A 13,651-nucleotide genomic window follows, 5' to 3' on the forward strand; every position below is an offset into this window, starting at 1 on the left:
GGAAGGAAGAGAGGAAAAAAAACAGAAGGATATAGGGATGGATGAAGAAAGGAAAGAAAACAAATGAAGAAAGAAAGAAAAAGATAGACAAAGATTAAGAAAGAAATTGAATGACAGATATGAAGATGAAGAAAGAAAGAAAAAAGGAATAGGAAGAAAGGAAAGAAGAAATAGAGAGAGAGAGAGAGAGAGAGAGAGAGAGAGAGAGAGAGAGAGAGAGAGAGAGAGAAATCAGACCACAGACCCCATGGTCCAGACTTGGTGGTCTGTCCTTAACCTAAGTGATTTTACATAATCAGAAGACTCCAAAACGTTGCATTTCTACTCTAGTTGATATCTGGACCACTGATGATGGAGAGAGAGAGAGAGAGAGAGAGAGAGAGAGGATAGGTGGGAAGCAAGGTCACGGACACACAAACAGACAAACACACCCAAAATCATTATTGTTATTGTGTGACTCCAAAAAAAATGAGTCTGGCAGTCACATAATATTCGCAATTTATTTTTGTTCGTACTGTTAAAAGTTTATTGCTGCCCTAAAAAGTCGGGAATGTGAGAGAGAGAGAGAGAGAGAGAGAGAGAGAGAGAGAGAGAGAGATGATAGGAATGGAGGGAATCTGACGGTTATCTATTTTATATAAGAACGAAGAGAGTGTAGTACAATTGCCTTTGTGTGTGTGTGTGTGTGTGTGTGTGTGTGTGTGTGTGTGTGTGTGTGGTATACATGACTACATACATATCTTCGGTTTAAGAATAACATGCATACCTGTTCTCTCTACGCAGGTTTGTTCAAGTCAGGTGTGTGAGGGGCTATTAACAGGTCTGGGTCAGGTGTAATGATTAACAGGTTTGCACATCCTCAGCCTCATCCCTGTGTTGTCCATGTTACTAATGCAAGAGTTGACCAGTATCTTTAGTCTCTCATCCCTTTTACTGGTCTCACTCCCTAATCCAAGAGTTAACCAGTATCTCCATTCTTTTATCCCTTTCCTTGGTCTAACTCCCTAATGCAAGAGTTGACCAGTATCTTCCTTCTTTTATCCCTTTCCTTGTTCTAACTCCCTAATGCAAGAGTTAACCAGTATCTTCATTCTCTCATCCCTTTCCTTGGTCTAACTCCCTAATGCAAGAGTTAACCAGTATCTTCATTCTCTCATTCCCTTTTCCTTGGTCTAACTCCCTAATGCAAGAGTTAACCAGTATCTTCATTCTTTTATCCCTTTCCTTGGTCTAACTCCCTAATGCAAGAGTTAACCTGTATCTCCATTCTTTTATCCCTTTCCTTGGTCTAACTCCCTAATGCAAGAGTTAACCTGTATCTTCATTCTTTTATCCCTTTCCTTGGTCTAACTCCCTAATGCAAGAGTTAACCAGCATCTCCATTCTTTCATCCCTTTCCTTGGTCTAACTCCCTAATGCAAGAGTTAACCAGTATCTTCATTCTTTCATCCCTTTCCTTGGTCTAACTCCCTAATGCAAGAGTTAACCAGTATCTCCATTCTTTCATCCCTTTCCTTGGTCTAACTCCCTAATGCAAGAGTTAACCAGCATCTCCATTCTTTCATCCCTTTCCTTGGTCTAACTCCCTAATGCAAGAGTTAACCAGCATCTCCATTCTTTCATCCCTTTCCTTGGTCTAACTCCCTAATGCAAGAGTTAACCAGTATCTCCATTCTTTCATCCCTTTCCTTGGTCTAACTCCCTAATGCAAGAGTTAACCAGTATCTTCATTCTCTCATCCCTTTTACCATTTAACTCCCTAATGCAAGAGGTAACCAGTATCTCCATCCTTTCATCCCTTTCCTTGGTCTAACTCCTTAATGTTAACCAGTATCTTCAATCTTTCATCCCTTTCACTGGTCTAACTTCCTAATGCAAGAGTTAACCAGTATCTTCATTCTCTTATCCCTGTCACAGTTCAACTTCCTAATGAAAGAGGCAATCTGCATCTTCATTCTCTCATCCCTTTCCTTGGTCCATATTCCTGATGCAAGAGTTAACCAGTATCTTCATTCTCTCATCCCTTTTTACTTTAGCTCTTTCTAATTCCATCCAAAAAGGGTAGAAAAAGGGGGAAGCCTAAAAAAAGGAAAATGGGCATGTGAAAAGGAATAAAAAGGAAATAAAAAAATGGCAAAAACGGAATGTTGAAGAGAGTGCAAGGGAAATAAACAACAACAGAAGGGTAAAAAGGGCGGCATATGAACTCAGGTGAACAGGTGAAGAGAAAGGTGCGTAATTAGGTAGCAGGTGTGTGTTGAACGGGTTGCTTCTACTACTACTACTACTACTACTACTACTACTACTACTACTACTACTACTACAACCCCTGATCAATAAATGTAATAATAATAATAATAATGATAATGATAATGATAATAATAATAAAATGTTTCTTGGATTGAACGCGATAAGGAAAAAAGACTGAGGTGAGTGAAAAAGGACGTTTGTGTGTGTGTGTGTGTGTGTGTGTGTGTGTCGGACTGGTGGTGGCGGCGGCGGAGGTTCAGGAATGTTGGAGGCGGAGGAGGAGGAGGAGGAGGAGGAGGAGGAGGAAGAAAGGAAGAAGAAAGAGAAGACGAAATAGTTGAAAAGGGAAGCAATAGTTAGTTGAAAAAATACTATATAGAACCACAGTAGTAGTAGTAGTAGTAGTAGAGATAACAATAGCAGTGGTGATGTTGATAGGGATGGTAGAGATGTTATTCGGACCGTGTAGTGGTGGTGATGATGGTGGTGGTGGTGATGATGGTGGTGGTGGTGACTGTGGTGGTGATGATGATAGTGGTGGTGATGTTGGTAGTGGAGGTGGTGATAGTCGTGGTGGTGATGTTGGTAGGTGGTGATGGTGGTGATGGTGGTGGTTCAGACTTCTCTATTCTCACGCCTCACTGCAATCCCATGAGCAAATACTCCCCCTCCTCCTCCTCCTCCTCCTCCTCCTCCTCCTCCTCTTCTTCCTTCCCTCCACACTGCTCTCGCTTCTCTCTCTCTCTCTCTCTCTCTCTCTCTCTCTCTCTCTCTCTCTCTCTCTCTCTCTCTCTCTCTCTCTCTCTCTCTCTCTCTCTCTCTCTCTCTCTCTCTCTCTCTCTTCTCTCTCTTTTCTCTCTTTTCTCTCTTCCCCTTTTCTCTTCTCCTCTAATTTACTTCATCTCGCCTACTTTTTTGTCTTTTGTCCTTTTCTTTCATTTTCTCTTCTCTTCTCTTCATCCTTCTCTATTCCTTTATCTCTTCAATGTTCTCTATCTCTTATTATCTCTGTTTGTCTTCTCTTCTATTTTCTCTTCTATTTCTTCTTCTTCCATCCGTTTATTTCCTCTTTGGCTTCTCTCCTGGTTTTCTTTTCTTTCTCCTCTTCTTCTCTTTTCTTCTCTTCCTCTCTTCTCTTTTTTTATCTTTCCTCCCCTGTTCTTTATCTTCTCCTCCTCCTCCTCCTCCTCCACCTCCTCCTCCTCCTGCTCCCCCAGTATTCATTTTTCTTCTTTTTTTCTTCTTTTTCTTGATCAGTTTCTTCCCTCTCGTCCTGTTTGAATTCTTGTTTTCTCTTATTTATTCTCTCTCTCTCTCTCTCTCTCTCTCTCTCTCTCTCTCTCTCTCTCTCTCTCTCTCTCTCTCTCTCCTCATAATCTTTCTTCTTTCATTCCTTCCTTCATTCCTTCCTTTCTTTCTTTTTCTCTTTTTTCTTTCTTTCTTGCCTTCTATCTTTACTTTTTTTTCCTTCCTTCCTTCCTTCCTTTTGTTTATCTGTTTATCTACCTATCTTTACTTCCTTTCTTCCTTTGTCTTCCTTTGTCTTCCTTTACCCTTCCTTATATACCTTCTCCTCCTCTTCCTCTTCCTTCCTTTCCTCTTCCCATATATCTTTCTTCTTTCCCTTCCTCTTTCCTCTTTCGTCCCTCACCCTTTTCCTTCCTCCCTCCATTCGTCCCTCCTCCTCCTCCTCCTCCTCCTCCTCCTCTTCCAGCACCCTATTAAACTTACCTCATATTAAAGTCTCTCCTCAAATTTTAATGACCGAGAGAGAGAGAGAGAGAGAGAGAGAGGGGGGGGGGTAGTGTTGCTTAGTGTAAGGAAGAATGGGAGAGATAAAGAGGATATGAGGGGAGGAGGAGGAAGAGGAGGAGGAGGAGGTTGTAAAGGTAGAAAGAAGAAAAGAAAAGAGGAGAGGAAGTGAGAGAGAAGGAAGAAGGAGAAAAAAGAGAAGAGGGAGTTAGAGAAAAAAGGGGAAGAGAGGAGTGATTTAGTTAATTAAGGGAAGTAAAGAGGAATGAAGAAGAAGAGAATGAGAGAAAAGTGAAGAGATGAGAAGAGAATAAAGGGGAGAAGGAGAAAAAAAGAGATACAGGGGCAATGGGACGAAGAGAAATAGAAGCAATTGAAGAGTAGATAAGAGAAAAGGAAGAGAGAATGGGAGAGAAAGAGGAAAGGAAGGAAAGGAGGAAAGAGAAAAAGACAAATCAGATGGGTGGAGAGGAGAAAAGAGGAGTAAAGAAGAGGAGAAGAGAAGAGAAGAGGATAAAGAAACAGAATTGAGACGTTTTGAAGAATAGAAAGAGGAGGAACGATAGAGAGATAATTAAAGAAGAGAGAGAAGCGTAGAAGAGAAGAAGAAGAAGAGAAGAAGAGAAGAGGTGTGGTTGAAGAATCATGGGGGAGGGCATACGTTTTTTTTTTTTTAAGAGAAAGATTGATTGTGAGAGGAGGAGGAGGAGGAGGAGGAGGAGGAGGAGGCAGGTGCACGGTGAGGCCGAGGAAGACAGGTAAGGGTGGGAAGGGCAGGTGTGTGTGGAATGCCCCCCCCCCCTCACCCCCCCCCCCACCTTTCCTCACCTTCCCTCCCTCCGTATACCTCCAATCCTTTGCTTCCCTTTGCCTTCCCTCCCTCCCTTCCTTCTCTCCCTCTCTCTCTCCTATTGTCCCTCCCTTCTTTCCTTCTCTCCCTCTTCTTTTCTTTCTCTCTTCTTCCTCATCTTTCCCTCCCGCCTACCTTTCTCTCTCCTGTCTTCCTCCTCTTTTCTTCCTCACTCTTCTTCGCTCTTCTCTCCCTTTTTTTTCTCTCCATTTATCCTCCTCCTCCTCCTCCTCTTCCTTATCTTCCTCTCCTTTCCTTCCCATCCTCACCTCCATCTTCTCTTCCTTCCCTTCTTTCCTCTCCTTTTCCTTCCCTCCTCTCCCTCTCTTCATCTTTCTCTTCCCTATCATTCCCTCCCACTTACCTCTCTCTCCTACCTTCCTTTATTTCCCTCCCTCACTCTCTTCTTTCTTCTCTCCTTCCTTTTCTCTCCCCTTTCCTTCTTTTATCTCCATTTATCTTCGTCTTTTCCTCCCACTTCTTTCTCCATTCTTTTTTCCTCTCCTTCCATCTTTCTCTCCTTCCTTTTCTCTTTTTTGCCTTCCTCTTCGTCTGTTTCCTCATTCCCTATTCTATTCTTATCTCCCTTTTCTTCCTTTTCTTCTTCGCTTCATTGTTTCCTTCACCCTCTTCTCCTTTTCACTTCTTATTCCTCTTTTTCTTCTCTTTTCTTTCCTATCGTCTTTTACCATCTCGTCTCCGCTGTTGTTGTTTTTTTGTTTTGTTTTTTAGTTCTCCTCCTTTTCTCCTCCTCATCTCCTCTTCTTCCTTCTTGTCTTCCTCCTCCTGTTCCTCCTTCTCATCCTCTCTTCTTCGTCCTCATCCTCTTCTTCCTCCTCTCCCTCCTCCTCTTCCTCCTCGCCTTCCTCTCTCTCCTCTTCTTTCTCTTCCTATTTCTTCTCCTGTTCTTCTCCAGTTCTTCCTTTTCTATATGCAGTTTCACCTCTTCCTCCTCGTCTTTCTCCTCTTCCTTCCCGTCTTCCTCTCCTTTCTCTTCCTATTTCTTCTCCAGTTCTTCCTTTTCTATATGCAATTTCAGGTCTCCACAACCACCAACACCTCCACCTCCTCCTCCTCCTCCTCCACCTCCTCCACCTCCTCCTCCTCCTCCACAACGACATGGCACGTACTAACGACACCTAAACGCCAACCAACCAATCACAGCCTTCCTCCTCCTGTTCCTTGTCTCCCATTGGTCGACGTTCCCGCGCGGCGACACTCACACGCACGCGCAACACGACAACAATTTCTCTCATAATTTAGCAAGGCGACGACACATGTGAGAGAGGCGATCAATTAAGGTGTTGAGAGGGTGGTGAGGTGGGTGGAGGGGAGTGGTGGTGGTGGTGGTGGTGGTTGTGGTGGTGGTGTTGGTGGTTGTGGTGTTGTTGTTGGTGGTGGTGGTGGTGGTGTTTAGTTCCTTCGTGTCGTCACTATTATTATTATTATTATTATTATTATTATTATTATTATTATCGTCATTATTATTAAGCCGTTGTGTCCTCTGTGTGTGGTGTGGAGGGGGGTCTGTGTGTGTGTGTGTGTGTGTGTGTGTGTGTGTGTGTGTGTGTTTGTGTGCGCGCGCGCGCGTGCCCTGATGATGATGATTTTTGGTTGTCTGCCGCATGTCCTGTTCTTATTTTCAATTCTACCTGTGTCTCCCCCACCCACACACAGTGCCAAAGCGCATTCCTTACACATTGCAACACACACACACACACACACACACACACACACACACACTCAGCCCATCTAACCCCCGTCTTCTCTCTCCCCTACAGGCTGGTGGACGGCGCGGGCGGCGTGCTGGGGGCGTGCGCGTCGTGCTAGTGTCGTGCCGCAGTGAGCGTCACCGCGGCCCGTGACGCCGAGCCGCCTCCGCCGCCTCCGTGGTGTGCGCCGTGCGGGTGTGCAGTGCCGTGGTTGTGTCGCCGCGCGGTGGTGTGTGGCGCCGTGATGCACCGGCGTGATGTGTGAGCCCCGCCGCCTCGGGGAGGGGAGGGGGCCGGCTGTCCCCTCCCACTCCGCCGCCCTCGCGCCCCCCTGCCGCCCCCACTGCTGCCGGGGCCGCAGACGGGCCGTGGCCGAGGGCCGCGCGGGGGCGAGGACAGTGGCCGGCCGTGACAGGACTCATCCGCCGCGCGCCGCCGTGTTGCTGCCGCTGGTGCTGCTGCTGCTGCGCCCCGCCGCCGCCGAGTACGTGCGGGAGTTCGAGGTGTCCGAGGGCGTGGCGATAGGGACCAACATTGGCTACATCGGTGACAGTAACCCCGGCCAGCCGCCGCCGCCCTCGCCGCCCTACCTGATCGTGCCCGTACCGGGCAGCCCCGTGGACTCCGACCTGCGCATCGAGGAGGACACGGGCGAGATCAAGACCATGGTGGTGCTGGACCGCGAGCTGCGCGCCTCCTACTCGCTGGTGGCCATCCCGCAGTCCGGCGAGAGCATCCGCGTGCTGATCCGCGTCAAGGATGAGAACGACAACGCGCCCACCTTCCCCTCGGCCGTCATGAACATTGACTTCCCGGAGAACACGCCGCGGGACGTCAAACGCACGCTGGCGCCGGCGCGGGACCGCGACCTGGGCATCTTCAACACGCAGCGCTACCGCATCGTGTCTGGTAACGTCAACAACGCCTTCCGCCTTTCGTCGCACCGCGAGCGGGACAGCGTCCTCTACCTCGACCTGCAGATCAACGGCTTCCTTGACCGCGAGACCACGGCCTTCTACTCGCTGCTGATCGAGGCCTGGGACGGGGGGTCGCCGCCCCTCAAGGGCTCCATGACCGTCAACATCACCATCCAGGACGTCAACGACAACCAGCCCATCTTCAACCAGAGCCGCTATTTCGCCACCGTGCCAGAGAACGCCACCATCGGCACCTCGGTGCTGCAGGTGCTGGCCACGGACACGGACGCCGGCGACAACGGCAAGATCACCTACTCCATCAACCGCCGCCAGAGTGACCGCGAGAACATGTTCCAGATCGACCCCAAGTCCGGCGTGATCTCCGTCAACCGGCCGCTGGACTTCGAGGCCAAGGAGGTGCACGAGCTGCTGGTGGTGGCGCGCGACAACGGCGACCAGCCCCTCGAGACCACCGCCTTCGTGTCCATCCGCGTCATCGACGTCAACGACAACCAGCCCACCATCAACCTCATCTTCCTCTCCGACGACGCCACGCCCAAGATCTCTGAGGACGCGCAGCCCGGTGAGTTCGTGGCGCGCATCTCCGTCAACGACCCGGACTCGAAGGAGGAGTACGCCAACGTGAGCGTGACGCTGGAGGGCGGCGACGGCCACTTCGACCTAACGACGCAGGATAGCATCATCTACCTGATGGTGGTGTCGCGTCCGCTGGACCGCGAGCTGAAGCCCAACTACACGCTGGTGGTGTTCGCCACGGACATGGGCAACCCGCCGCTGCACGCCTCCAGGAAGTTCGACCTGCAGGTGACGGACATGAACGACAACGCGCCGGAGTTCGATCAGACGGTGTACCAGGCGAACGTGCTGGAGGTGGCGGACCCCGGCACGTCGGTGTTCCAACTGTCGGCGCTGGACCGGGACGAGGGGAACAACTCCGTCATCACCTACTCGATCCGCAACACGCCGGAGACGCACTCGGACTGGTTCCAGATAGACTCCCGCACGGGCCTCATCACCACGCGGACCCACGTCGACTGCGAGACGGAGCCGGAGCCGCAGATCACCGTCATCGCCACAGACTCCGGCTCCCCGGCGCTCTCCTCCTCCGCCACCGTCAAGGTCACCATCATGGACGTCAACGACAACGAGCCAATCTTCGACCAGAGCTTCTACAACGTGTCCGTCCACGAGTCCGAGGCCGTGGCCACCTGCATCCTCAAGGTGAGTACCGCAACTTACCTTTACTTACCTGTGCTGCCCGGGCCCTCACCTGTGTTACCCCTCCCCTCACCCTTTCCCCTCCGCTCCACCTCACACCTGTCTCGGCCTGTCACCTGTGTTATCTGCCCCACCTAAATCTGCCCCCCCTTCCCCCCCCCTCCCCCCCGCACACCTGTCCTCTCTCGCCCCCCTCCCCCACACCTGTCCCATCCTACCTCCATGTTCCCGTCCCCTCACCTGTGTTTGTTACCTGTTCTCGCCGCGTCCCTGATCCGGAAAGTCCAAACAGGCAACTGCAGGGTAGCGGCGCGGGGAGTGTCACCTCTGCACGCACAAAAACACACACACACACACACACACACACACACACACACACACACACACACACACACACACACACACACACACACACACACACACACACATGATTGTTGGGTATGCTAACTTTCTATTCTGACTTATAGAAGAAAACCAAAAACAGTGTGCGGTGAGCTGTTATGTCTCTGTTCTTCGTCTTTCTTTATTTGAGTAGATAAACACATAGATAGATGGATAAACAGAGAAACAAGTAGGCAGGTAGGTAGATAAATAGATAGATTAATAGATATATAGATAGATAAGTTGATTTGAATACACGGTGCATAAATAGACAGTTTACTAAAAAAAAATATTAATGCGAAAGAAAATATATACAAGAAGATTTTTAATGGGGAGGAAAACCATTTAAATTTTGATGCTGAAAATTCGCGAAAATGATGGAAATTCAGGTTATTGAAGAAAATGAGAGGTAATTAATAAGAAAGTGGTTTAGGTAGTGTTAAGGCATAGCTTCCAACACACTGGTAAGGAGAAAAAAAGAAATATCAAGAAATAATCATACTTAATACATTTTAGAATTTTGGGAAACGCGTAAATCGAAAACCATAATGAAGTTAAAAGGAAAGTATTTTGATTGTCTGAGGCGCTTCCAACTAAAATATAAAAGGGTTGAAAAATATAGAAATCCTAGAATCTATACATTTTTTTGGTACAGTCAAACTACAAAATAAAGCGAAAAGGAAAATGGTTTATATGTTCAATTTGAGGCGCTTTCAATATGCCGTTAAGACAAGTAGAGTTTGCGAGCACCTTGAACATGCCCAGTGCCCCCTTCATCCCCCCCACCCCACCCCAGGATCCCTCAGCCGCCCCGCACCGCCCCTACCCCGCCTTCAGCACGCCATGGGGGAGAGAGGAGAGGGAAAGAGGGAGATATACCGTACATTAGTTTTTGGCTGTAGCTACAATGATACAAAATGAGAATACAATCTAATAACAAAAAAGAAAAATGAAAAATCGTAGAAAGTCATACATTATTGCCTTTGGAAGTAATGCCAAAAAAAAATGGGAGCAGAAAGAAAAATGTTTTATGTTATGTAAGACAACACACCGCAAGGAAAAAAAAGGAAAAAAATAAAAGAAAATTATAGAAAGTTAGTCCATCTTTGGTTTCGTAAATACTTGAAGCAAACACCGAACTGAAGTGGAGAAGAAAATAGTTCATGTTTGTGAGACGCTGACGACACAACGCAGGAAAAAAAAAAGAGAGAGAGAATTGTAGAAAGTCGTTACAGTATTTGGCTTGGGAATTATTAAGTAAAAGAGAAAGCAAAATAATGTCGGGAGGAAAATATTGTACGGTGTGTTTGTGAGGCTGGGTAAAAATAAAGAGCGAATTGTGGAAAGTCGATACAGTTTTGTCTTCTGGAAACTAAGTGAAGCAAAAATCAATCTAAATTTAATAAAGAAAATAGTTTATGTGTGTGTGATGCCTACAACACAGCGTAACAAAAACGGTAGATGTGAAATGAAATTGTAGAAAGTCGATAAAGTTTTGTCTTCTGGAAACTAAGTGAAGCAAAAATCAGTCTAAATTTAATAAAGAAAATAGTTTATGTGTGTGTGATGCCTACAACACAGCGTAACAAAAACGGTAGATGTGAAATTAAATTGTAGAAAGTCGATACAGTTTTGTCTTCTGGAAACTAAGTGAAGCAAAATACAATCTAAATTTAATCAGAAAAATAGTTTGTGTGATGTTACAGCGCAGCGTAACAAACACGGAAGATGTGAAATGAAATTGTAGAAAGTCGATAAAGTTTTGTCTTCTGGAAACTAAGTGAAGCAAAATACAATCTAAATTTAATCAGAAAAATAGTTTATGTTTGTGTGATGTTACAGCGCAGCGTAACAAACACGGAAGATGTGAAATGAAATTGTAGAAAGTCGATACAGTTTTGTCTTCTGGAAACTAAGTGAAGCAAAATACAATCTAAATTTAATCAGAAAAATAGTTTGTTTGTGTGATGTTACAGCGCAGCGTAACAAACACGGTAGATGTGAGATGAAATTGTAGAAAGTCGATACATATTTCTACTTTGAAAATATGCGAATCGAAGACAAAACTGAGCTGAAAAAAGAATTGTTTCCGTGTTGTCGAGGCGGCTCCTCCAGCACCACGTTATTAAAATGAGTCGTGTACTTGTGTCTCTGCCTTACAACCCCTACCTATTAATGCGAAATAAATTATATGCAAGAAGATTTTTAACCCGTCCGCTGCGATTGGCACGGATTTGGCCTTCACTGGTAGCCTGGTAACAGATAGTCCCAGGTCATTCTCTGCCTCAGTGTTGGATGGTGGAGTGTTTCCCATGTGGTATTGGTATGCTGGATTTCCCCTCCCAAGTTATATGACTTTACATTTTTCTTCATTGAATTGTAGCAGCCACTTACTGATCCACTCCTTTAGCTTAGTAATGTCTTCTTGTAGGTGGTCCGCATCCAAGGGGTTAATGGGAAGAAAAACCATTTAAATATTGATGCTGAAAATTCGCGAAAATTATGGAAATTCAGGTTATCGAAGAAAATGAGAGTTAATGAATATAGGAAAATGGTTTAGGTACTGTTAAGGGATAGCTGAAAGTACTCCTACATACAGCCTGTGCCTGAGAAGGGTTACTGCTCAAATCCCTCAAACTACCGTCCTGTTGCTTTGCTTTCTCGTCTTGTTAAAGCTTTTGAAACGGTACTTAACAGGGAAGTGCGTAATCATCTATCAACTCCGGATGATCTTCTTGCCTTCCAAACTGACTCCTCGTCGTCCTCTCTCGGCCGTTTCGTTAAAGCTTTTTCTGTTGCCTTAGGGCCACTTCGACAGTCCAACAGAGTCATTGCAAGCGCCCAAACCAAAGTATAATCTTCACAATGATCCGTTTTTTCTTCCCAATACCAGATACTAAAAAGACTTCCCGTGTGGTCTGCTAAAATTTAGGGTCGCATTACAAGACATTTCGCCGCCCAAGAACACATATTTGTCAAGGCTTTCGTAGGAGTTGTGGGCATTTCCAGGGGTAGTTTTATGACCCTGGTGGTAGTGTGAGTCTTCTTCTGTACCATGAACCTGAAGAAACACATATTTGTCAAGGCTTTCGTAGGTGTTGTGGGCATTTCCAGGGGTAGTTTTATGACCCTGGTGGTAGTGTGAGTCTTCTTCTGTACCATGAACCTGAAGAAACACTCATTAGAACACGACTGACCCCCTCTTTGACCTTTAGAAATAGTTGATGTGAGAACCCAAAGTGTCTTAAAATACCAGGCTTAATCTTGTTTATATCAATCGCAAACACAATACAAGGAATTTTCGTCGTATTTTGTGTTTGGTTGGGGAGCTTACGAACTTGCTGTACTGGACTGTAGAACTGGCCTTTGAACATCGACAACTTTTGACAGAGTGGCAGAAATTTTGCTCTCTAAACTACCCTCCTATGGATTCTAACCCCCTCTTTGTGCTTGTATCTCAGGCCGATCTATCTCTTCTGTGGTAGGCGGTCACTGTTCTTCCTCTGAACCTATCAACAGTGGTGTTCCGCAGGGCTGTGTTCTGTATCCCACTACTTCTGTTATTCATTGTTGAGCTTTCCATAACAAACTGTCCTATCCACTCCTACACCAGTGACTGCTCCACTCCGTTCTCTTCCTCTTCCCTCGCCTCCCCGCATGTCTTCCGTTCTCCTCCTCCTCCCGTCTTTCCCATCGCCTCCCTGTATGGCCACCCTTCCTGGCCGCCCCGTTCATGCAAGGGCGCGCGTCGGGGCAGCGTGATGACTCCCCCGCTGAGGCCTGCGTCGGGTGGAACGTTTAAGATGCGCGTCAACCCGTGCGTCTGCCGTCCAGGGGGTAGGAAGGCAAGGGAGGGGAAGGGGAGGGGACAGGAGAGGTGTGGGGGTAGAAAAGGGGAGCGAGTAAGGAAAGGGTTCAGTGCGTTAGTGTGTGCGTGCGTTTAAGAGCTTCCGCGGCGTCCAAAATGTGCGTATACGAGACAGGTGAGTGGCGTGAATGAGGTAAATTACAGGTAACTCGGAAAACACATACCTGGATATAGACAGACAGACACACACATACAGGACACAGACAGACAGACAGACTTATTCAGGCAACAAAAGTAGTCTAATTAATAGCTCTTCGTCACCTTTTAAGACAGGTTAAAACAGACAGACGGGCAGACAGAGAGACAGACAGACAGGTGTATACAGGTAACGAAAAGTGACTAATTACTGGCTTTCCGTCACCTTATAAAACAGGTAAACAAACAAACAGATAGACAGACACAGACAGGTAAACAGACAGACAGCCACAGACGCACATATACAGACAGACAGACAGACAGAGCTCACCACCACCTGTCAAATAGCTTATAACAGACAAGACAGATAGTTAAACAGACGCACATATACAGACAGACAGACAGCTCACCAACACCTGTCAAATAGCTTATAACAGACAAGACAGATAGTTAAACAGATGCACATATACAGACAGACAGCTCACCAACACCTGCCAAATAGCTTATAACAGACAAGACAGATAGTTAAACAGACGCACATATACAG

At 46.6% G+C, this 13,651-nt stretch overlaps 1 protein-coding gene across 1 annotated transcript in view; it reads left to right on the plus strand.

Moving 5' to 3' along the window:
* Positions 1-13,651, plus strand: part of LOC126985855 (protein dachsous-like) — a 139,417-nt gene that overhangs the window by 16,007 nt on the left and 109,759 nt on the right. Inside the window, exon 2 of the mRNA XM_050841326.1 lies at positions 6,634-8,723. Coding sequence (XP_050697283.1) covers positions 6,822-8,723 — 1,902 coding nt within the window. The 5' untranslated portion in view covers positions 6,634-6,821. The remainder of the gene's footprint in view (positions 1-6,633; positions 8,724-13,651) is intronic.

This window comes from Eriocheir sinensis, chromosome 60 (assembly GCF_024679095.1).
Source record: "Eriocheir sinensis breed Jianghai 21 chromosome 60, ASM2467909v1, whole genome shotgun sequence".
In the NCBI taxonomy this organism is placed as follows: domain Eukaryota; kingdom Metazoa; phylum Arthropoda; class Malacostraca; order Decapoda; family Varunidae; genus Eriocheir; species Eriocheir sinensis.